The 26,049-nt window shown below is 39.1% G+C and overlaps 1 protein-coding gene across 1 annotated transcript in view; it reads right to left on the reverse strand.

Annotated features, from left to right (window-relative positions):
• The window catches only part of ACE2 (angiotensin converting enzyme 2), a 52,311-nt gene extending 32,706 nt beyond the window's left edge, over nucleotides 1-19,605 (reverse strand). Inside the window, exons 1-5 of the mRNA XM_005593037.4 lie at nucleotides 19,371-19,605; nucleotides 12,362-12,520; nucleotides 9,720-9,813; nucleotides 9,218-9,361; nucleotides 384-496 (exon numbers count right to left, since the gene is read on the reverse strand). Of these exons, the coding sequence (XP_005593094.3) occupies nucleotides 384-496; nucleotides 9,218-9,361; nucleotides 9,720-9,813; nucleotides 12,362-12,520; nucleotides 19,371-19,556 (696 nt within the window). The 5' untranslated portion in view covers nucleotides 19,557-19,605. The remainder of the gene's footprint in view (nucleotides 1-383; nucleotides 497-9,217; nucleotides 9,362-9,719; nucleotides 9,814-12,361; nucleotides 12,521-19,370) is intronic.
• Between the last annotated feature and the right edge of the window lie 6,444 nt (nucleotides 19,606-26,049).

Raw genomic sequence — 26,049 nt, forward strand, 5'->3', positions numbered from 1 at the left:
GTATCAATTGTCCTGAGGAAGGAAGCAATGTCTATAGCTCTGCTAACACAGGAAGAAAGTACCAGCCCCAGGTAGCTCAAGAAGATCATTCCTACTTATAAGCTAAAGGACCATTTCTTCTTATAATATTTCATTCCTATAGTCTTTCTATTGGTAATTAATGGTCAGTGACTGAAAGAAGGAGGAAAGCAGAGCAATTCTGATCATCTGTAGGACTGTCCTATTATTCTCTAAAATCTTTTCAAACTCTAATATTCCATAACTTTATGAGGCCTGGGAATGGCTGACCAATGTGTTAAGAATGAGCCAGAATGCCTTTAGTCGCTGTCCCTCTTTCCCATACACTGCCCCACAGCTGTTTCTGTGTACAGTTCCTTGCTTACCTCTTCAAAGGTACGTTCCACATCTTCAATCAACTGGTCGCGGTTGTAGTCATAGCCATCTACCCCGTTTACTTCATAGTTTCCTCTCCAATAATCCCCATAGTCCTTATAATCTGGTTTTTTTTTTTTTTAAGAGAAAGGGAAGAACATAAGGGAAAGAAAGAGAGAGAGCACAATATACATCGATTAGCCTTGCTGTGAGGTTAAAAGAAATGTAAAGGCTTATCACATTTTTATTGTGATAAACATCAATGCAAAGGGATGCAAACGAATAATAACATTAAGTAATCTCTGTTAAAGCACTTGCTCTGTGCCAGGAGTTTAAATGTATTATTTTATTTAATAAACACAAGAACCATACAATATTGTCATTATTATAACTCTCACTATGCAGAGTAACAGCCGGTTTATTTTAAAATAAATTTTATTCCTTCCTGGCAAGGTGGCCGAATAGGAACAGCTCCAGTCTCCAACTCCCAGCGCGAGCAACAGAGAATACCAGTGATTTCTGCATTTTCAACTGAGGTACTGGGGTCATCTCACTGGGGAGTGCCGGACGATCGGTGCTGGTCAGCTGCTGCAGCCCGACCAGCGAGAGCTGAAGCAGGGCGAGGCATTGCCTCACCTAGGAAGCGCAAGGGGGAAGGTAATCCCTTTTCCTAGCCAGGGGAACTGAGACACACAACACCTGGAAAATCGGGTAACTCCCACCCCAATACTGCACTTTAAGCAAACAGGCACACCAGGAGATCATATCCCACACCTGGCCGGGAGGGTCCCACGCCCACGGAGCCTCCCTCATTGCTAGCACAGCAGTCTGTGATCTACCGGCAAGGCAGCAGCGAGGCTGGGGGAGGGGCGCCCGCCATTGCTGAGGCTTAAGTAGGTAAACAAAGCCTCTGGGAAGCTCGAACTGGGTGGAGCTCACAGCAGCTCAAGGAAACCTGCCTGTCTCTGTAGACTCCACCTCTGGGGACAGGGCACAGTAAACAATAACAAACACAGCAGAAGCCTCTGCAGATGCAAATGACTCTGTCTGACAGCTTTGAAGAGAGCAGTGGATCTCCCAACACGGAGGTTGAGATCTGAGAAGGGACAGACTCCCTGCTCAAGTGGGTCCCTGACCCCTGAGTAGCCTAACTGGGAGACATCCCCCACTAGGGGCAGTCTGACACCCCACACCTCACAGGGTGGAGTACACCCCTGAGAGGAAGCTTCCAAAGCAAGAATCAGACAGGTACACTCGCGGTTCAGAAATATTCTATCTTCTGCAGCCTCTGCTGCTGATACCCAGGCAAACAGGGTCTGGAGTGGACCTCAAGCAATCTCCAACAGACCTACAGCTGAGGGTCCTGACTGTTAGAAGGAAAACTATCAAACAGGAAGGACACTTACACCAAAACCCCATCAGTACATCACCATCATCAAAGACCAGAGGCAGATAAAACCACAAAGATGGGGAAAAAGCAGGGCAGAAAAGCTGGAAATTCAAAAAATAAGAGTGCATCTCCCCCGGCAAAGGAGCGCAGCTCATCGCCAGCAACGGATCAAAGCTGGACGGAGAATGACTTTGGTGAGATGAGAGAAGAAGGCTTCAGTCCATCAAATTTCTCAGAGCTAAAGGAGGAATTACGTACCCAGCGTAAAGAAACTAAAAATCTTGAAAAAAAAGTGGAAGAATTGATGGCTAGAGTAATTAATGCAGAGAAGGTCATAAACGAAATGAAAGAGATGAAAACCATGACACGAGAAATACGTGACAAATGCACAAGTTTCAGGAACCGACTCGATCAACTGGAAGAAAGAGTATCAGCAATTGAGGATCAAATGAATGAAATGAAGCAAGAAGAGAAACCAAAAGAAAAAAGAAGAAAAAGAAATGAACAAAGCCTGCAAGAAGTATGGGATTATGTAAAAAGACCAAATCTACGTCTGATTGGGGTGCCTGAAAGTGAGGGGGAAAATGGAACCAAGTTGGAAAACACTCTTCAGGATATCATCCAGGAGAACTTCCCCAACCTAGTAGGGCAGGCCAACATTCAAATCCAGGAAATACAGAGAACGCCACAAAGATACTCCTCCAGAAGAGCAACTCCAAGACACATAATTGCCAGATTCACCAAAGTTGAAATGAAGGAAAAAATCTTAAGGGCAGCCAGAGAGAAAGGTCGGGTTACCCACAAAGGGAAGCCCATCAGACTAACAGCAGATCTCTCGGCAGAAACTCTCCAAGCCAGAAGAGAGTGGGGGCCAATATTCAACATTCTTAAAGAAAAGAATTTTAAACCCAGAATTTCATATCCAGCCAAACTAAGTTTCATAAGTGAAGGAGAAATAAAATCCTTTACAGATAAGCAAATGCTTAGAGATTTTGTCACCACTAGGCCTGCCTTACAAGAGACCCTGAAGGAAGCACTAAACATGGAAAGGAACAACCGGTACCAGCCATTGCAAAAACATGCCAAAATGTAAAGACCATCGAGGCTAGGAAGAAACTGCATCAACTAACGAGCAAAATAACCAGTTAATATCATAATGGCAGGATCAAGTTCACACATAACAATCTTAACCTTAAATGTAAATGGACTAAATGCTCCAATTAAAAGACACAGACTGGCAAACTGGATAAAGAGTCAAGACCCATCAGTCTGCTGTATTCAGGAGACCCATCTCACACGCAAAGACATACATAGGCTCAAAATAAAGGGATGGAGGAAGATTTACCAAGCAAATGGAGAACAAAAAAAAGCGGGGGTTGCAATACTAGTCTCTGATAAAACAGACTTTAAACCATCAAAGATCAAAAGAGACAAAGAAGGCCATTACATAATGGTAAAGGGATCAATTCAACAGGAAGAGCTAACTATCCTAAATATATATGCACCCAATACAGGAGCACCCAGATTCATAAAGCAAGTCTTTAGAGACTTACAAAGAGACTTAGACTCCCATACAATAATAATGGGAGATTTCAACACTCCACTGTCAACATTAGACAGATCAACGAGACAGAAAGTTAACAAGGATATCCAGGAATTGAACTCATCTCTGCAGCAAGCAGACCTAATAGACATCTATAGAACTCTCCACCCCAAATCACCAGAATATACATTCTTCTCAGCACCACATCGTACTTACTCCAAAATTGACCACGTAATTGGAAGTAAATCACTCCTCAGCAAATGTACAAGAACAGAAATTATAACCAACTGTCTCTCAGACCACAGTGCAATCAAACTAGAACTCAGGCGCGGTGGCTCAAGCCTGTAATCCCAGCACTTTGGGAGGCCGAGACGGGCAGATCACGAGGTCAGGAGATCGAGACCATCCTGGCTGACACGGTGAAACCCCGTCTCTACTTTAAAAATACAAAAAACTAGCCGGGCGAGGTGGCGGCGCCTGTAGTCCCAGCTACTCAGGAGGCTGAGGCAGGAGAATGGCGTGAACCCGGGAGGTGGAGCTTGCAGTGAGCTGAGATCCGGCCACTGCACTCCAGCCTGGGCAGCAGAGCGAGACTCCGTCTCAAAAAAAAAAAAAAAAAAAAAAGAAACTCAATCAAAACCGCTCAACTACATGGAAACTGAACAACCTGCTCCTGAATGACTACTGGGTACATAACGAAATGAAGGCAGAAATAAAGATGTTCTCTGAAACCAATGAGAACAAACATACAACATACCAGAATCTCTGGGACACATTTAAAGCAGTGTGTAGAGGGAAATTTATAGCACTGAATGCCCACAAGAGAAAGCAGGAAAGATCTAAAATTGACACTCTAACATCGCAATTAAAAGAACTAGAGAAGCAAGAGCAAACACATTCGAAAGCTAGCAGAAGGCAAGAAATAACTAAGATCAGAGCAGAACTGAAGGAGATAGAGACACAAAAAACCCTCCAAAAAATCAATGAATCCAGGAGTTGGTTTTTTGAAAAGATCAACAAAATTGACAGACCACTAGCAAGACTAATAAAGAAGAAAAGAGAGAAGAATCAAATCGATGCAATTAAAAATGATAAAGGGGATATCACCACCGACCCCACAGAAATACAAACTACCATCAGATAATACTATAAACACCTCTACACAAATAAACTGGAAAATCTAGAAGAAATGGATAATTTCCTGGACACTTACACTCTTCCAAGACTAAACCAGGAAGAAGTTGAATCCCTGAATAGACCAATAGCAGGCTCTGAAATTGAGGCAATAATTAATAGCCTACCAACCAAAAAAAGTCCAGGACCAGATGGATTCACAGCTGAATTCTACCAGAGGTACAAGGAGGAGTTGGTACCATTCCTTCTGAAACTATTTCAATCAATAGAAAAAGAGGGAATCCTCCCTAACTCATTTTATGAGGCCAACATCATCCTGATACCAAAGCCTGGCAGAGACACAACTAAAAAAGAGAATTTTAGACCAATATCCCTGATGAACATCGATGCAAAAATCCTCAATAAAATACTGGCAAACCGGATTCAGCAACACATCAAAAAGCTTATCCACCATGATCAAGTGGGCTTCATCCCTGGGATGCAAGGCTGGTTCAACATTCGCAAATCAATAAACATAATCCAGCATATAAACAGAACCAAAGACAAGAACCACATGATTATCTCAATAGATGCAGAAAAGGCTTTTGACAAAATTCAACAGCCCTTCATGCTAAAAACGCTCAATAAATTCGGTATTGATGGAACGTACCTCAAAATAATAAGAGCTATCTATGAAAAACCCACAGCCAATATCATACTGAATGGGCAAAAACTGGAAAAATTCCCTTTGAAAACTGGCACAAGGCAGGGATGCCCTCTCTCACCACTCCTATTCAACATAGTGTTGGAAGTTCTGGCTAGGGCAATCAGGCAAGAGAAAGAAATCAAGAGTATTCAGTTAGGAAAAGAAGAAGTCAAACTGTCCCTGTTTGCAGATGACATGATTGTATATTTAGAAAACCCCATTGTCTCAGCCCAAAATCTCCTTAAGCTGATAAGCAACTTCAGCAAAGTCTCAGGATACAAAATTAATGTGCAAAAATCACAAGCATTATTATACACCAGTAACAGACAAACAGAGAGCCAAATCAGGAATGAACTTCCATTCACAATTGCTTCAAAGAGAATAAAATACCTAGGAATCCAACTTACAAGGGATGTAAAGGACCTCTTCAAGGAGAACTACAAACCACTGCTCAGTGAAATCAAAGAGGACACAAACAAATGGAAGAACATACCATGCTCATGGATAGGAAGAATCAATATCGTGAAAATGGCCATACTGCCCAAGGTAATTTATAGATTCAATGCCATCCCCATCAAGCTACCAATGAGTTTCTTCACAGAATTGGAAAAAACTGCTTTAAAGTTCATATGGAACCAAAAAAGAGCCCGCATCTCCAAGACAATCCTAAGTCAAAAGAACAAAGCTGGAGGCATCACGCTACCTGACTTCAAACTATACTACAAGGCTACAGTAACCAAAACAGCATGGTACTGGTACCAAAACAGAGATATAGACCAATGGAACAGAACAGAGTCCTCAGAAATAATACCACACATCTACAGCCATCTGATCTTTGACAAACCTGACAAAAACAAGAAATGGGGAAAGGATTCCCTATTTAATAAATGGTGCTGGGAAAATTGGCTAGCCATAAGTAGAAAGCTGAAACTGGATCCTTTCCTTACTCCTTATACGAAAATTAATTCAAGATGGATTAGAGACTTAAATGTTAGACCTAATACCATAAAAATCCTAGAAGAAAACCTAGGTAGTACCATTCAGGACATAGGCATGGGCAAAGACTTCATGTCTAAAACACCAAAAGCAACAGCAGCAAAAGCCAAAATTGACAAATGGGATCTCATTAAACTAAAGAGCTTCTGCACAGCAAAAGAAACTACCATCAGAGTGAACAGGCAACCTACAGAATGGGAGAAAATTTTTGCAATCTACTCATCTGACAAAGGGCTAATATCCAGAACCTACAAAGAACTCAAACAAATTTACAAGAAAAAAACAAACAACCCCATCAAAAAGTGGGCAAAGGATATGAACAGACATTTCTCAAAAGAAGACATTCATACAGCCAACAGACACATGAAAAAATGCTCATCATCACTGGCCATCAGAGAAATGCAAATCAAAACCACAATGAGATACCATCTCACACCAGTTAGAATGGCGATCATTAAAAAGTCAGGAAACAACAGGTGCTGGAGAGGATGTAGAGAAATTAGGAACGCTTTTACACTGTTGGTGGGATTGTAAACTAGTTCAACCATTATGGAAAACAGTATGGCGATTCCTCAAAGATCTAGAACTAGATGTACCATATGACCCAGCCATCCCATTACTGGGTATATACCCAAAGGATTATAAATTATGCTGCTATAAAGACACATGCACACGTATGTTTATTGCAGCACTATTCACAATAGCAAAGACTTGGAATCAACCCAAATGTCCATCAGTGACAGATTGGATTAAGAAAATGTGGCACATATACACCATGGAATACTATGCAGCCATCAAAAAGGATGAGTTTGTGTCCTTTGTAGGGACATGGATGCAGCTGGAAACCATCATTCTTAGCAAACTATCACAAGAACAGAAAACCAAACACCGCATGTTCTCACTTATAGGTGGGAACTGAACAATGAGATCACTTGGACTCAGGAAGGGGAACATCACACACCGGGGCCTATCATGGGGAGGGGGTAGGGGGGAGGGATTGCATTGGGAGCTATACCTGATGTAAATGACGAGTTGATGGGTGCAGCACACCAACATGGCACAAGTATACATATGTAACAAACCTGCACGTTATGCACATGTACCCTACAACTTAAAGTATAATAATAATAAATAAATTTAAAAAAAAATAAAAATAAATTTTATTGCGTATATTTAAGGTGTACACCATGATGTTATGAGATACATATATAATAAAATGGTTACTATAGTAAACAAAATTAACATATCTATCATCTCACATAGTTGAGCATTGTCCCCCCATGGAAGAGCAGCTAAAATCTACTCATTTTGCAAAAATCCTGAATACAAAACATTATTATTAACTATAGTCCTTACGTTGTACATTAGATCTTTAGACTTGTTCATCCTACATGTCTGCTACTTTGTATCCTTTAACCCACTTCTCCCTGTATTCCACCCCGCTCCACCTCACCTCTGGTAATCACGATGACTCTACCTCTGTATATTTGATTTTTTTGTAGAATCCACGTTTGAGTGAGATGATGCTATATTTTTCTTTTTATGTCTGGATTATTTCACTTAGCATAATGTCCTCCAGGTCTATCCATGTTGAGGCAAATGACAGGATCTCCTCTTTTAAGGCTGAATAATATTCCATTCCATATACCTACCACAGTTTCTTTATTCATTCACCCCTTGACAAACACTTAGGTTGTTTCCCTATCTTGGCTATTTCGATTAATGCTGCAGTGAACTTGGCAGTGTAGATATCCTTATGAAGTATTAATTTCATCTAATTTAGGTATATACCCAGGAGAGGGATTGCTGGATCATATGGTAATTCTATTTTTAATTTATTTAGGAATTCTCATGCTATTTTTCCAAAACAGCTTCACCAGTTTATATTCCCACTAACAACCTGTGCTTAGAGTGGTTAAATCGCTTGTCCAAGATCACACAGCTGGTAAGCGAAAGAAGCACACTCCTAGTCTCTCAATTCTGGGTGTGTAGTCTCTTGATACATCAGTTTGTATCTTTAGCTTTAAAATATGTGACTGGATCTCTAAGTTTTTAAATTCTTCTTTTGTTCATGGCCTTGTATTTTTAGATCAGACCCAACTCATCTTAGACTTTGCCACAGTGAACCTGTGTTTGTTTGCAAATTATATGTATCAATAGCATGTTTCTATGTGCTTCCTTTAGTATCTCACCATCAGGAAACACAAGCTTGTGTTAGGGTATTAGCTAATAAAGTTTGTAAACATAATTTAATAATTTTTATTTTTACATTCAAATTTGCAATTAATGACCAGGAAGATGAGGACAGAAATAAATATTTGGATGAAAGGACATGCAGGATATTGTTTTAAAAATGGTGATAAGCTATTGTCTCCAGCTTGCGTAAGGCTTAAGAATATTGAATTTAAGTGGCAGTGAAGGAAATTTTAAAACAACAAATGGGGGAAAAAATTCTTCCTTACTCAACCTCAGCGGGCAGTAAATCATCAAAGCACAATGTGAATAATGATTCCATGACTTCAGCTCACTATTCAGGGAAGAGAATAAGTTAAGAGATATGGAAATTCCTTCCTATGTTAAGATTTTTTATGACCACATAATTTGAGATATAATTACAACTGCAGAAAATAATACATTTCCAGCCTAAACTAATCTGATTTTTTTTTCTTTCTGGGGTATCACCCTAAGGTAGACACACAAATGACCTTTGAAAGTGAACTGTGGGGGCTTTAGACAAAAGACAGTGACTCTGTCTCTCATCCTGAGAAATGGGATCCCCTCTTAATCCCCAGACTCCCTCAGGAACTTTTAGGGGTCTGAGATCTTCCTAGATTACTTATAATTCATAATTCCTGGATAATTTATTTTAGGCCTTGTAGTTGAGTCTCATTATTGAGCTTCTTGAATTGTAGAATACCAGTGCACCTTTTCTTTTTCCCCAGTAATTTCTTTTTAAAACAGGTCATCTGAATTGTTCAGGAGATGACTGTTAATTGAGGAGTATCCCTGATATCAAAGGGCAGGCTTGGTAATGCAGAAGAAATAGCCCCGCGGCCACACAGAGAGCTTCAGGACCTCTACAGATCAGCAAACTTACGATTTGCTCTTGCCATCTCATTTTTCAAGACCACATACTCTTCATATAATGGCCTCAGCTGCTTGCCGACCTCAGATCTCCAGCCTTCCCAAGCCCAGAGCCTCTCATTGTAGTCTAAACTCTTTTCCATTATTTCATTCAAACCTGTTATCCCAAAGCACACAAAGACAAGAAAAGATGCATTTGTAAAAATTTTATTTGTAAATAACTACATGAACTTTAAAGAATTAAAAGTAAGGTTGGCAGACATCAGGTCATAAAGTGGTTAAATAAAATCTCATGATTCATTCATTTCCTTACCCTTATAGTTCCAAAATACGTCTGCAGAGAAAATAAACCACTGAAATAACTTACTTATTGACTTGATTAAATTAAGTAAATGTGATAAAATTTACAAGAAAGTTAAAAGACCATGTATGTGTTGAAACACACATTTGCAATCATTTTTGAAACTTGGGAGAAAAGTAAATTTCATAATCACTACTCAAAATTAGTAGCCTACCTGGATCAAGTAATAAGCATTCCTGGGGATTATTTGGGTTACAAACTTTTCCAGTACTGTAGATGGTGCTCATTGTATTTAGAATTGTGTTCAACTGCAAATTTAAGATAATAAACAATGTTAACAATGGAAATTTTGCTGAAGAGAATGCTAATATAGACATACCCTTTTGGCCACATGATTTTTTGATTCCTCAAAATACAGCAATTTACTTCTTTGCCATGTAGAGAAGGAATAGCCCAGTTAAGTTTTCCCACTGTCAACTAGCACAAAGTGCTATGAGCACATAATAAATATATATGGAGTAATTGAAATAACCAGATCTACCAAAACCCAAAGAATTAACACAGAGAAGTGCATTTTTTGTTTCGTTCAGCATTTATTGAACCTGTAATATGTCCTACACTCTGACAGTTCTGAAATGAACAAGTCAAAGACCGTAAAGTTATAGGATAGTGAGGCAGCCATGAAATCAGTAACTATTAATACATAACAGAATGACAAGTGCTATAACTGTCACCAAAAAGTGATGCAGTAGTATAGAAGCAGGGAGAAATTAATAACTAATAACCTGGAGATTCAAGAATGGGTCCAAAGAGAAGGGAAGATAAGAGCTGTGTCTTGGAGAAGAAGTAGGCATTGGTCATGTAGAGAAGGGAGGTAGAGGGAAGAGTCTAAAAGATGGAAGGAGGTTGGAAAAGACAAGGCATTCCCAGGGGACAGTGAGATGTTGAATGAAACTGGAGTGACGGTGTTCATTAAGGGAAATGAAAGACATGAGAATGGAGAGATAAGCAGGGGCCAGATCACGAGGGACCATCTCTGCTATACTAAAGTTGCTAAACTTTACCCTGTAGGTAAAGTGAAGGTGACAGAGTGAAGCAGTGATACTCCAGGTGTAATCCGTGGACCAGTGCACATGAGCAAATAGTTTGTTTCCATTCTGTGATAAGTACAGGAATTAAGAGAATAAAAGTTTATAAACTTTGGAAAACAGTTTGATATTTCCATGACATCTAAGCTTGTAATCAGTGAACTTAAGCAAGTATTGATCTGCAATGTATTAGAAATAAAGGAATAAAGGAGGGAAAAAGGAAAGACGGGAGGGAGGAGAGAAAGAGGGAAGGAGGAAGAGAAGGAAGGAAGGAAAGAAGGAAGGAAGGCAAGAAGGAAGGAATGAAGGAAGGAAGGAAGGAAGGAAGGAAGGAAGGAAATGGTTCTCTCCCTCAGATTGATTTAAGAAGCACTGGATTAAAGGATCTGTTTCTCCTTCTCCTGTTTCTCTTTGGTTCTGCCTTGAGAGTGATCCTAAAACATGAAATAGACCTTACGCTTAAAACTTCCACACAATCCCATAGTCCAAAGGAATAAACCTAAATTCCTTACCATGGCACAAAACCCCTCACGGTCTCTTTCTACCTCTTCTTCAATCTCTACTGCTTCCTCTCCATCAAATCTAAGCACCCTTGAGTCCCTCCTCTTCCCAAACACTTTAAGCTCTTACATGAATTTCAGTGGTTTTCGGTCCTGACTGCACATTAGAATTATCTGGGGATTTTTTAAAAAATAAAATGTCCAGGTTCCACCTAGGCTGGACCAGGCTGTCTATATGTGAATAGGCAAGGTTTCTCATAGTGTCCTTGTGGGGGGAAAAATGGAGAAACAGAATGGATAAGGTAGAGTGGATTGATAATTAGTTGGATAATTGGATCCAAAGAATGCAGAAAAATAAATGTTAACTTGTAGAAAGATACATTTCACATGGTTTTATCTTTGCCTTTTGGATACACTTTTATTTTATATACACAGATTAGAACATACAAAGTTCCAGAGGACAAGCAACTGAGAAAGAAGACTTTCTTTTTAAATAGCTAAATATTTTAGATTAAAAATATTTCAATAGGCTATATCAGAGGTTTGCAAACTATGTTCTGCAGACCAAATCCTGTCTGCTGCTTGTTTTTGTAAAGTTTTATTTGAAGACAGCCATACTTGTTCACTTACATATTAGCTACAGCTGATTTCCTGATACAACAGCACAGTTGACTAGTTGTAACACAGACAATACCTAAATACACAAATCCGAAAATATTTACTCTCATCTGTTCCTTTATAGAAAAAAAGTTTGCTGTTGACATTGTGGACAAGATCATTCTTTGTTGCTGGGGGCCATCCCATACATTGTGAACTGTTCTGCAGCATCCCTACCCACTAGATGTCAATAGTATCCCGTATTTGTGGCAACCAAAAACGTCTCCAGACATTGTCAAATATCCCCGGAGGGCTAAAGCATCCCCAGTTGAGAACCACTGACACAAACTAACTGTATTCTTCAGGCTGCCTGATCCTTCAGGAAGGTGACCTAACACTAGGGGGTGTCCATACACACCACAGTGCCAGGGACAATCTCAGTTTAACTCTGTGTTTGAATATAATTATTACCAGTATTTTTCACTCTCAAAAAGATTCCAGTTTGAATAATAAATTGTATGGTCACCTTACCTAGGGATAGAGAGAGCTTTTTCTAACATCAGCATTACTATCTTTTCAAACAAAGGAAGCTGCTGTGGGTGATATTAATGTTTAATATTTCCCAAATATTTCAACTCTTGGGATCAATGCTAAAATGTTCACAAACGTACCCGTTTGCTCTTGTCTTCTGAGAGCACTGAAGACCCATTTTGCTGAAGAGCCTGCAACTGAAGCTTGACTGTGAGATTCTGAATTTCTTGCAGTGGATACATTTGGGCAAGTGTGGACTGTTCTTTTAAAAAGGCAGACCATTTTTCCCCAGCATTATTCTGAAATGACATGAAAGGAAATTGAAGTCGGAATGGCATTGCTTGAACAGAAAAAACAGAAGATATAGTACAAAGAATATCTGGTGAAACATTTAATATTTCCTGAGTGATTTAGTCCTCTACTCTGCTAAAGATCAAGGTTTAGGTTAAGAGTGACCAGGCCATTTTTGACCACTCTCTCTCTCTCTGGCCTATTGCCTGGTTTTCCCAAGGGTCCTGTCCCCAGAACTGGAAGTGAATTCTCACAGATAATCCACATTATGGGGCCCTGGAATTTGTAGCCTTAGTGCTGTGATGTAGGTGAGTTGGCCAAGGATTCAAAGATGAGAGAATACAGTAGAGCTCAGAGTGGACTTAATGAGAATACAGACCCCTAATAACAATGGAAACCATTAGAAATGAGAACCAGTTCACAGTAACCTCCTAGCTGCCATAACTTAGCCCAGGGATTTTGATCTTAAGTTAGGATTCCCAAAAAAGGCTTCCCAGAAAATGGCCATTGGTAGCCATGGTGATTTTCTACCAGCAAAAGAAATCATCAAGCAGGTGATGATGCCAGGACACATTTCCCACCCCCTCTCCTCCCGCTGCCCAATCTTGAACATCAGTTGGAAAGTGAACTTCTCCAAACTACTCTAGTGTAGTTTTTTCTCAATGTACAAATTCATTTCCATTTACCAAAGACCAAAATGAGCAACTACTTGGTATAGTGTACTGCTCTAGACCACACAAAAGAGATAATGTGTGAGGAAAGTAAGAATTCCGCTCCTGGACTCAAGTACCTTAGCCTCTCTGAGCCACAGTTGTCTTATCTGCAAAATGGAAGTAATAATAGGACTTACCTCAAAGGACTGTTGTAAGGATTCGAAGAAGTAACAAAAAATGAAATGCTTACAAGAGTGCCTAACACATCCTAATCATTCAACAAATGTTAGTTATTTTATTATTTATTTGTTATTTATTATTATTTTATGATTTATTTTATATTTTATGTATAGGGGGAAAGTTCTTGTCCTTAGATTGCTTTCAATTTTATCAGACAGGTAAGATAGGCATTATAAATGTTTCATTAATGAAACATAAGAGTATTTAGTAATGTATAAATCATGAGTGGGCCAAGCAGTTTCTGTTACAAGAAAGAGGAAATTCACGCAGGTGACTATATTTGGCCAAGTCCTCATGCAGAAGTTGCAACTTAAGACAGACCTGAAAGTAGGTAGGAGTCAGATGAGTAGACAATACTTTGCAAAATAATTTACCTCATTTGATTTTCTTAAAAACACTATGAGGTAGAAAATCACTCTCTCTCCTTTTTTATACATACAGAAAGGGGCTGAAAGATATAAACAGTGGAGCTGGCAATCAGCCACCAGCATTTGATCCTGGCCCTGTGGCAGACAGACTCTAGGAATGCTCCCATGATCTCTGCCTTTGGTGGTTACACCCTTGTGTGATCCCCTCCCCATAAGTATGAGCAGACTTGTGATTTACTTTCAACCAATAGCATACAACACAGGTGACAGGATGTTCATGTTTATGTTACATAAGATTTTAACTTTAATCTTGATAGAAGACTCTCTCCTTTGCTGACTTGTTGCAGCAAGATGCCACGTTGTGAGCTACCCTATGGAAAAGGCCACATGGCAAATAATTAAAGATGGCCTCTGAGTAATTGCATTGGCGAGGAAGTAGATCCATCACCAATCAAGCCTCAGAAGAGACCATAGCTCTAGCCAGCACCTTGAATGCAACCATATGAGACTTAGAAGCAGAAGATCCGGCTGAACTGTGCCTGGACTCCTAGCCCACAGATACTGTGGGATAATAAATATGCTTTGTTTTAATCTGCTAAGCTTGTGGTAACTTTTTGCACAATAGATAACTAGTACAGCTCCCACAGGTAGAACTTCAGGCATGATTGCACTTTCCAGGCCAAGGAATTTCACTTTTACCCTCTGAGAATTAAGCAGTCACTGAGCGTTTTGACTACGCATGTGACATGATGGAAATGGTGCACGGAAGTGGCAGTAATTAACCACACAAGAGATAAAGAAAATAGTGGCAGTGAAAATGGAAAATAGGCTGTGTGTGGTGGTTCATGCCTGTAATCCCAGCACTTTGGGAGGCTGAGGTCAGAAGATCGCTTGAGCCCAGAAGTTTGAGACAAGTCTGGGCAACATGGCGAGACCCCATCTCTGCGAATAATACAAAAATCAGCCAGGTGTGGTGGCTCGCACGTGTAGTCCCAGCTACACAGGAGGCTGAGGTGGGAAGATTGCCTGAGCTTGGGGAAGTCGAGGCGCAGTAAGCCATGATTGTGCCACTGCACTCCAGCCTGAATGACAGAATGAGAATCTGTCTCAAAAAAAAAAAAAAAAAAAAGGAAAGCAATTTCTCTCTTTCCTGAACACTCACAACCTCTCAGAAACTGCTTTTTGATTAATCTTCACAACAACCAACCTTGTGAGGGAGTTGTTATTGTCTCAACTTTGCAAATAAGGGAAATTAGGCACACAGCAGGTAACTTTCCCTAGGTCACACAGCTAGAAATTAGAAGAACCAGGGCATCAACCCAGTGTTTCTTTTCGAAGCTAATGCTCTGAACTATTATCCTACAGATTGTGTTTGACACAGTCTAGTCTTCTCTGTAACATGCAGGAGTGGGAAGAAGTGAGCTATGGGAAGAGGAATTTGGTCTGCAGCACAGACGCATCTATGCAACCCACCTGACTCACTTCTCAATCCCTACCTGGCTTCACCCAATCCAGATGATTTACTGTGAAGCAAAATTTCTGGTAAAACTTTCATACCAAATTATAGGAATAATTTTACTCTCTATCTACAGGAAATAACTCACAACCTCCCAAAGGCCTCAGTCTTAGAACATTGTTTATCATACTATATGTGAGAATTTTGAGGCTATCCAATTATATTTTATTTATCACTACCATCCTACATGTGTTATAATTATAACACCAAAAAAAAATCACTTTGTGTTGCCTTGCATTTTGGCCTCTGAGGATGTATTATTCCTTGCCAAGCTATTCTTTTAATATTATTTACAATTTATTCCATATCCTTACCCTACGGCTCCCAAGCCTAAATAAAACAGACAGCTTAGCAGTTATGCAAAGAATCAGTCAGTTCATGCATACCTATCAGATAATTTAGCGGTTGATAGCTATATGTAGGCTGAATGATGAATGGAATGAAACATATATAGCAGTTTACATAGCCCCAGGCTTGAAAGAAACCATTACAGATAAAATTCGTGGCATTCCATACTACCTCTGGGCAAAGGCAGGAGAGAAGCAACTAAAACTGCAACAATTTCTGTAGCCATACAAGGGAGTTTTGGGAGTAAGGCACACGTTGTTTGAGATAATCACAAGAAATTAAAACACTCTCTAAACCCCATCTATAACTGCAATGGATAGCATTTTCCCGACTTGAAAGAGATCCTTTGTAATTTCAAGGACTGGAGCTGTAAAATCCTAAATTATATTTTAAAACATTCAAAAAGATACTCTGCTCTTTTTGGCCCTAACTATATGCACAAATTAAATATATGATTTCTTAGGCCATAGGTCTGGTGGTCTTTACCCACCTTGTGATAATTGTATTTAAACTATTAAAATCCTTTTGTAAGAAGTAGTTTGAGATTTAAAGTATTGACAACTTATTTTCTCTTTTTCTATAGCTCACTATCGCCTAAACCAGGCTATATACTTTTAGTAACCTCTAAACCATTTCTTCCCCTGTAGGTGTGAGAGTTCCATGAAGACAGAAAATGAAAACCTGAATGGAATCTTTAGCATCTATCCAGTACCTTGGAGCCCAAAAATCTCCCAGGAAAACCTTCACCTTTGGCTCCCATATGCTGGCTCAATTTCCAGATAGAGCTGTCAAAACCACATTGGGTTCAAAGACAAAAGCTGCCTTGGTTACTTTCTAAACATGGCCAGGTACTTGCATATTAAAAAAACAAAACAAAACACATTCCATTTAACAAAATAGGTAATGTAAATTATAAGAATGTGAATTCCATAACTCAAGCTTAGGATTTAAGAAATTATTTTTTCTTTATTTTAGATGGGAGGTTTAATATTTTAACATTTACAATTTTTAACCTGTATGAACATTTTTATTTTTTCCTAATTTTATCTCATGGGAAAAAAAGTGCTCACCCCTGAATTTTATTTTATGTGCTGCACAGTGATCTTCCCCGACTTGTACCTGTGGGTAGGTGTTCATGTGTATTAAGGGGCATGGGACAGACTCATTAAAGACAGGGATGAAATTTCCTTGGGTATATACAGAATAGCGGTTTAGAATCATCCTGCTGAGTTCACTGTGACTCTATCCCTGGAGACAGGAATAGGTTCAGAAATGGGGCATGCCCAAGACCCTAGGGGCCCTGGCAGCAGGGGGCTGAAGAAGCTCTGGAGACCACGCAAAGAGTAAGTGTGATAGGCTAAGTGCAGTGGCTCATGCCTGTCATCCCAGCACTTTGGGAGGCTGAGGCAGGAGGATCGCTTGAGCCCAGGAGTTCAAGACCAGACTGGGAGACAAAGTGAGGTCTCTTCTCTACAAAAAAAAAAAAATTTAAATGAGGTGGGAGGACTATTTGAGCCCAGGAGGTCAAGCTGCAATGAATCACGATCATGCCACTCCATTCCAGCCTGGACAATGGAGGGAGACCCTTCAAAAAAAAAAAGTATGGGCTTCATGCTCTCTCTTCATGGCTTCTGGTAACTCACCAAGAAGTAGCTACAACGTATCCTTGCTTTTGTTTTTTGGCCAGGAATTGCTTGATCCTGAAAGTCTTGTAAGAAAACATGAGAAATGGAGTCAACCACACATACCACAATGGCAGAGAAAGGGACAGAGCTTTGGAAACCTGTTTTAACCAAGCCTTTTTTCCCCCATATCTCTATCTGATAGACCTCTCCACACTTCTACATCAGCAGCTTTATGATACTATACTGATCAAGTTTTGATGCCTTCTATTATTTTGAGGTATATTCTCAGAGCTTGACATAAGGATCACCACATTAGGTCAAATCCATAGGCTGACAAGGATATTCTGACTTCTGAAAGTTACACCATAGGACAATATGGGAATGGTAGATTATCCTCAATCATGTCACTCTGATAGGATATGAACATACACATGTCATGCAGCCCAAATTTTCGTTCCTGTATCAGTTATTTATTGCTACAGTAATACTACATAACAACTGTTTGTTTTTTGTTACGTAATACTACATAACAAGCAACTTTGTTTCTTATTTAGTACATAACAAATAACCTTCTGTTATGTAACACTAAATAACAAATAACAAGCCTCAGTGGCTTAAGCGGTTATTGTTTACCACTAGAACCAATATTTTGGGTGGCAAAATTCTGCTTTGGTTATGGTTTGAATCGTTTTCCAAATACTTGTCTGTATATTGAGCTGCCAAAAATTTACTTTATGGCATATTATAAGTATTTATTTTATGGAAGAACTTTTTTCAGATTTTGCAAACCTTCTTTGAGGTAAAAAGTATATCACAAACACCAAGATTTGAAGCACTAAGTGGCCTTAGAAATATTAATGGTAATTTCTTTCTCTCTCTCTCTCTCTCTCTTTTTTTTTTTCTGATAGGGCCTCACTCTGTCTCCCAGGCAGTGTCAAGATTTCAGCTCAGTACAACCTCTGCCTCACGGACTCAAGTGATCCTCCTGCCTCAGCCTCCCGAGTAGCTGGGAATACACGCGTGTGCCACCACATCCAACTAATTTTTGCATTTTTTGTAGAGACAGGGTTTTGCTATGTTGCCCAGGCTGGTCTCGAACTCCCGAGCTCAGATGATTCACCCACGTTGGTCTCTCAAAGTCCTGGGATTACAAGTGTGAGCCACCGCACCCAGCCAGTAATTTCAAATATTTTATTTATTTTCAGTTAAGAGTGGGTTATTCATCAGCAAATATTCAAAACTGGGGATTACAGAGCAAGTTATTTACTCTAAGAAGTTCATTTATTGTTAATCCCAAAGAAGATAAACTTGATCATCAGAAAGTCTCATTAAAATAAAACTATGCTGTGTTTAATTTAGTGAGTCAGTACATACAACCTTTTCTTAAATAAAGTTGTTTGATTTCTCAGCACTTAAATATGTAAGGATACTGTTCTGGGATCTGTGAGAGAAGAAATTCCTAAGTCCTTGCACTTGTTTAACAAAGCATCTGGCTTTCCCAGAGCATTCTGATATTTGTCAGAACTGGTTTAATCATGGTTTTTTTGTTGTTCGTTTTTTTTTTTTGTTTTGGAGGGCTCTGCCTGGATTCTGTGACCTTTGGGAGTCCCTTGGAGGTCCGTGACAAAGAGAAAAGGAATTCCCAAGTCCAGCCTCACCCAAGCCCTGATTAGCTTAATTACTGGTTAGTTCTTTCACTAAGCCTCCAGTTGCATTTTTCAGTTAATATATCATTTGTAGAGAATCTTTAGATATTCCTATTGATATTGTAGACTAAAGAAAATTATTAACTCAATAACTTATGGAATTTCCATGAAAATGCTTTGAAATCCTGACTGTGATGAGAATTATGGCGGTAATTTTATAAAGAATATTCACTTGTTTCCAAGCATCTGGATTGAGACCAGTGAATTATTTTGTAACAATTTTCTGAATGAACCCCAGGGTGAATTAAGTTTAGTTATCTGGGACTCCAAAATCAGGGATATGGAGGCAAACATCCAATCTCACAACTCAGAGCATTTCTTTGATTTCCCTTTTCAGTTTCATGGGCAGTAATCTAATTTTTAAGAGGCAACAAATAGCCCAATAGAGCCATGAGAACTCACCATGTTTTGGACATTCTCTTCAGTAATATTGGTGTTATAATTCCAAGAAGCAAGTGAACTTTGATAGAACAGGTCTTCGGCTTCGTGGTTAAACTTGTCCAAAAATGTCTTGGCCTGTTCCTCAATGGTGGACTGAGCAGCAGTTACAGCAACAAGGCTGAGAAGGAGCCAGGAAGAGCCTGACATCGTCCCCTGTGAGCCAAGATCACATCCACTGAATGACTTTCCCTAGACTAAAACCTCCTCATGAGATTTTCTCTCTTATCAGCCTTTGAACTTGGGTTGGGCACTGAGCAGGAAAGACCAAAAAAAGAAAAAGAAGAGCACAGTAAACAATCTGCTGAACCAATATAAAGTTCATCCTGGAGAGGACAGATATGTAACAGATTTCAGAATAATTTTTTAAAGTAAATCAAATAAGAAAACGTTATTCTTTAATCCTAGAGAACCTTACCTCTCCTGTCACTTTATGGCCAAATCAAAACCGGTACTTTTGGTTAATGTTTTCCTAGAAAGCTGTTAAAGATACATGGGAAATGTTATAATTTTACAGTGACCAAAGAGGTCTAGAATTAGGGATCATGGAGATAATGTTGGTGTTTGTATGGTTTTCAGACAATTTCATTAATAGTCAGTTATCTCTCATTTATTTTTATTTCAAGATCATATTCACAGACTCTCTACTTGGGTAACATTTTCCCCTCAAAATACAAGACTTTGCCCTTGTCTTTATGGAATTCACATTTCTGATCAGTTTTAATTTCCACGGCCATTTTTTTAAAATTATGACTACTCTCCACTCCGCAGGTCAACTCTCCTGATCTGCCTTTGCAAAACTCAAAAAAGCTCATTTTCTGTTTCTCACACTGGTTCTATGGCTGACTTCTTTGAGTGCCTCCTTCTCTTTCACTTACCTATTCAAAACTCAGTCAAGGTCACGTGGAAGTAAGAAAGCCTCCATACAGTATGAAATCCAAAGAGTGTCTACGTCAACTCCTGATTCTCTGTAGCCACAGGATCACAACAATATAGAATTCAAAGAGATTTTAGTGGTTATCTTGTTAAATTTCAGACGCGAGCTCAGTGTCCTCATTACTAGAGTGTATGTATGAGTGCCACAGATCAAAGAGAGGAGCACTTTAAATGGCAGGGTTCAAGGGCCTACTTGACGATGATTGTGAAACTTTGACACAGAGAAAATATTTCTTCACTCAGAAAAACAAGTCTTCCAGGTTCAGGTGACATTGCAATAATCAAGCCTTTAAAAAAATGTCCATTGCTTTTCCTTATTCCAAAGTTGTGTGTATTATTGTAGAATAGGAAAAAAACAATTATAAGTAACTATTCAAAGTGCTTTGTGTTATAATATCTCATTTGAGCATGACAAGAAACCTGTAGGCAAATATTTTATCACCATTTTATGAATTATGAAACTAAGTTTAAGTAAATTGCTATATCTCACTCAGCTAACAAATGATGGAATCAGAACATGGATCTATGTACTCTGATTCTACAGTATAGGCTCTTAATGAAGTTGTGGTCAACAGTCTAAAAGCAATAATGGAGGCATAGATAAAGTGTGACAGAGGGCCTTGTGCCTCAGTCAAGATGATAGATTTAGTTATGCTGCATCAAAAAGAGGTGGACTCTTACTTCGCTTGATGTGAATCAAAATATACTCTCCTTTTAAGAAATAAAGCAGTTCACAAATATAAGTAATAATAATAAAGAATTTTAAATGAAAGTGAGATGAGGGTAAAAAAAAAATCATTGCAGAAATTTCAGAAAGGCTCCTCCCACATTCCAGGAAGCCTAGATCCACTCACTTCTTGCACATATTAGGAGAAAAAACAGGCAAGAAAGAGGACAGTACACGAGTATCTGAACAAAAAGTTGAAATGTGACTGTAATAAAAGCGGAAATAAATTTCTACACAGGTAAGTTCCTGAATGAAACACGTGGATTTAGTGGAAAAAATGGGAGTAGTCCAAATTCAATTCACTGAGGCAGAAAATACGATTAACTTGATCAAACTGAAATGGAGAAAGCAAGATATAAAATCTGAAAGCTAAGAATAAATGAACAAGGAGCCTGGGATAGCAATGAGGCAGGAAAATGCTAGAAGCCAAGAAACTTTGAGAAGCAAGGGAAAAGGGAGAATTGTCTACAGTGATTCTGTAGAAAAACTAGCCCAGAATGGCCAACTGCAAGCACTGACTGAATTACTGGAATTTTTGTTCACACTTTTTTGAGAAGATGTCAATGTTCTGATAGTTCCCCAGAAGCATTCTCTCTGAGCCCATTCCGAGAATGGAAAGAATTCACTGAAGACCCAGGGGATGAGACCCAGAAAGACAATTGGCCTAAAGGAAAGTATTGTCTTTGAGGAAAAAATGGAGAATCAGAAAAAATTAGAAGACCAAAGACGCAGGAAAGATGTTCTATGTTTCAAAAAGATTGGGGGAGGGGGTGGATATCATAATGGTAAAGGGAAGTTTGACCGTAACACCTAGTAAAGCTATAAAGTAAAATTTTTAGAATGTGGTTTGCACTTGGAAAAATATATCTCTGGTCCATGAGGAATTCACTAGGAATAAGTCAGATGCTGCCTGCCCTATCTCCTCTCTGATAGAATATAATAGTAAAAAAATATATCCAAAGACATAGTGTATCTTCCTTTTCAATAAGGGATTTAACAAAACGTAAAATGCCATGACGAGATCCAAATGTCCCCTGAAACAATCACACAGTACAGGATTAGGCAGTCCTCTGATAAACAACAATTCCTGTCCAAAACAACAAGAATCTTGCTTCAATAATTGTTTATTGACTACCTACTATATGCCAAACACTATTCTAGATATTGAACATAAGCTAATAAATATTGTATTATATGAGGTGAGAATAGAGGGAAGACAAAAATAGTTAGTGATTAATGACATGACTTATTATAAGTAAGAAATGGAGGATAGAGAATCATGGGGTGGGGAGAGGGATTTTCTACAAGGAGGGCCTCTCTGAGAAGGTGACATTTGAGCAGAGACCCGAGAGAAGTGATGAAAGCTGTGCGGATCTCTAGGTGAAGAGTTTTCCTAGACAGAGGGAGCAGCAAGTGTAAAGGATGCAGGCAGATTTCAAGAACATCAGAGATCTTTGTGACTGGAGCTCAGTGTGCAGGGGAAAGTGGCAGGAGGTGAAGTCCAGGAAGAAGCTAGAGTCGCACCAGGAGAGTCTTAAAAACAATTAACTGTGAAACTTTAGCTTTACTCTCAGCAACATGGGAAGACACTGGAAGGCTTCAAGCAGAGAAGTGATCTAGTAGAAGCTTTAGCAGGGTCACTTTGGCTGCTCCTTAGAGAATAGACACTAAAGGGGTAAGGATGGAAGCAGGGAGACTAGTTAGTGAACTACTGTAGCAGCCCAGTCTAGCCGGTTGAATAAAAGCTTAGTATGAGCTTCAAGATCCAACTAGGAGGCCCAGCAAAAAGTAATGGGCCTATAAGTACATCTTATACTATATTAGACTTTGTTAATATAAGTATTAGATACAAAATAATCTAGACTATCACATTCATTTCTGTGAACCACAGTTTTAGAGACACACAAGAGAGTATCCAGAGGAAAATAAATAAGAGAGCAGATGGATCTAAAATAATATAATTTGGAGAATGGTTTAGATATGGAAGAGAAGACAGGGTGGACAGCTTTCCTCTATCATGGTACTGTCATTTAGAAGAAGACTTAGCATGGTGGATTTACTCTGCCACTTGTTAGCTGTGTGACTTTAGGCAGGTAATATCGTCCCTGCACCTAATTTATTTCAAAGCCAATGATAGTTTTATATCCATTTCATAGGGATGTCATATTATATGAATTAATACATAAGAACACAGAGAGTGATGCTGTAAGCCTAGTAATAAAAGCCACCGAAAATGAAACAAGCTGTGTAATAATTAGGGAACTTCCACACTGGAATGTTTAATCAAGCCATCTGCAAGGTTATCTTTCAAAGACACTGCAGCAGACAGAGATTGGCTGGGAGTTTGACTCAAAGGTCTATTTGGACTGTAGGATCCTGCATTGTAGGAGAATTCTGCTAGTCTGTGCTGAAACAGCAGGATGGAGGAGCTCACCAATGGGATGAGTAGTCATACATGAAAGGAAAGGGGAGTCAGCCAGCAGTCTACATGAGCCCAGCCATGGAGAACCTCTCAGCGTGCTTTCATCACCCAATCATGGTCAGGTCCTGGTATAAAACTTCCTACATACAGAGAAGAGAAAACTTGAGTCTGTCACGCTATCTTGAGGAAGAAGGGGAAAGTCATAAAGGTAAATGACTCCCTCTCAATATTTACAGATGTTGTATCTGTTGGTCGCATATGCTTTGTACCTGGTCTGGTACATAAACTCTTCACAACAACTTTACAGGTAGAAATAGTGATATCCATTTTATAATTAAGGAAACCAAATGTTCCTATGATTAATTCAAACTTCCACAACTGATAGGCAATGGGGCTGCATTTTGATCCCAGATGTCTTAAGAGACCTTTTCTCTCCACAGAGTCATGGGTTCAGTTATCTGCTAACTTCATGTATGTCTAATAAGTCCTCATCAATCTGTCATATTCTGAGAAGAGGCAGGCCCGCATAAGCAAAATTAAAATGTACTGCTTTGATTACACCAGTTATACATTTTTAAACCATTTTAGGTAGAAATTTTTCTTCAATATATTCCATCCTGATCGGGATGTTGCCTGGACATTATTTTAGGGTTATTTTTCAGATGACTCAGTGTCATCATCTTAAATAATATTTACTGGCTAAGCTATAATGTCACAATGTCTTCAAGGCTTTACATTAAATGGCTCAACAGCTTTATTGCTATTAATTCTGCTGTTTCTGCACATTCTGAGTTCACAGTCACAGTATCAACTTTTAGTAGCCCTGCCCTCCACAAGTCCCCTCCCTGTTTCTGATCTGCTATCTGCTAAAACCTAAATGGAAACTAGATAACCATGGAGTTCAACTAGAAACCTCCCTTTTCATAGGCTGAAATCTGAGGGTGGGTCTTTATTCTGCTAGAGCAAAGTACATAGACTTTGAAATCCATATTTCCCTTACTGTTCAACTTTTTATATCCTTCCAACTGAGTCACAAATGGTGAGGTTGCCAAATAGCTATAGGAGAAACCTCTTCCAGTTCCCCAAGTTGGGTGGATAACTTCGGTAAACATCAGAAAAGAAAGGATGTTTTGTTCAATTTCTTATTGATTAATACTGCTGACAGAACAAGGAAGGGTATCAGGAATACAACGCACAGAGAAATTCAAAACTTTGCATGGTCAAGAACTATTTACATTCAGTACAATTGATTTTGACCACATGTTTATCACACAAAGTGAATTTATAAGTGCTTTACAGAAAATAAATAACAAGTTGGCCTCTCAGCCCGAAACAAAAGCTAAAGCTCTTTCCTGTTTACATTTTTAGTTGCATAGCAGTCCCTTTTTTCCTAAATGTAAAAAGTAAAGTAGAGGTTCCTCTTCAAAGACTTTCCTCCCTGTCTAATTAGGAATAAATAATAACTTCTCTTAGAAGCAAAATTCATTCAAAAACCTGTGTTAACATTCTTAAATATCTGCTAGCCATAATAAAAAAAAATCAATGTACTTTATGCTCTTAGCCCCCACAATTTAACCTAAATATTTGCCCTGGCATCCTTAATACTGCTCCAAACAAGCATTAGGTCATAGCCTGTTCCTGTTCCTTATTTGAAGGGGTTTTTACCTTTCTCAACATTCCACAAGTTACTTCCTCCTTCCTTTGTTCTCCTCTGCCTTTGCCTCTTTGAAAAAGTTCTAAGTTGCTAGCCAATCAAGACAAACACAAAATGTGAGGTCCCGTTCCAGCCAATAAAAACCAGACACAACAGTAGGGTGGACGCGTCAAGTGATTTATAACCCTATCTCCTTTGTTCGGTATACTCTCGTAACAAAACTACTGGCAAGTGGACCCTTTCTACAGAAAGTATAAAAATAGCCTTACTAAAAAAATTAAATCTATGTTCAAATACTATTTCTTTATGGCACCAGTAAACAAACATTTCAAACACTAAAGATACAGCAAAGATAATCTTCATTAACCAAATTGATAAATAGTTTCAATAGACAGAGTTCAAATCTGTAAGAATAAACATTGGATTCCAAGAAGGTTATACTGATTGTTACTGGCCTGAATTTACGATAGTACAGTGTTTGCCACAGTAACCCTAATTTATTTTGATACCTACACTGTACAAAATATCAGGGAGCACTAGAGCAAGGAAATCACTAGTATAAATTTACATCTAAGACTTTAGAAGCAAAACATGAGCATTTATCCTAAGTGAGATGGGATGCATGGTAGAATTTGAACAGAAGAGTTACACAGTACCACTTACATTTAAAAGAAATCCTGGGCCAGGCACAGTGGCTCACACCTGTAATCCCAACACTTTGGGAGGCCACGGCGGGAGGGTCTCTTGAACTCAAGAGTTCAAGACCAGCCTGGGCAACATGGCAAAACCCCATCTCTACTAAAACTACAAAAAATTAGCCAGGTGTGGTGGTATGTGCCTGTAGTCCCAGCTACTTGGGAGGCTGAGGTGGTAGGATCATGTGAAACCAGGAAGTTGAGGCTGC

This window comes from Macaca fascicularis, chromosome X (genome assembly GCF_037993035.2).
Source record: "Macaca fascicularis isolate 582-1 chromosome X, T2T-MFA8v1.1".
NCBI lineage: Eukaryota > Metazoa > Chordata > Mammalia > Primates > Cercopithecidae > Macaca > Macaca fascicularis.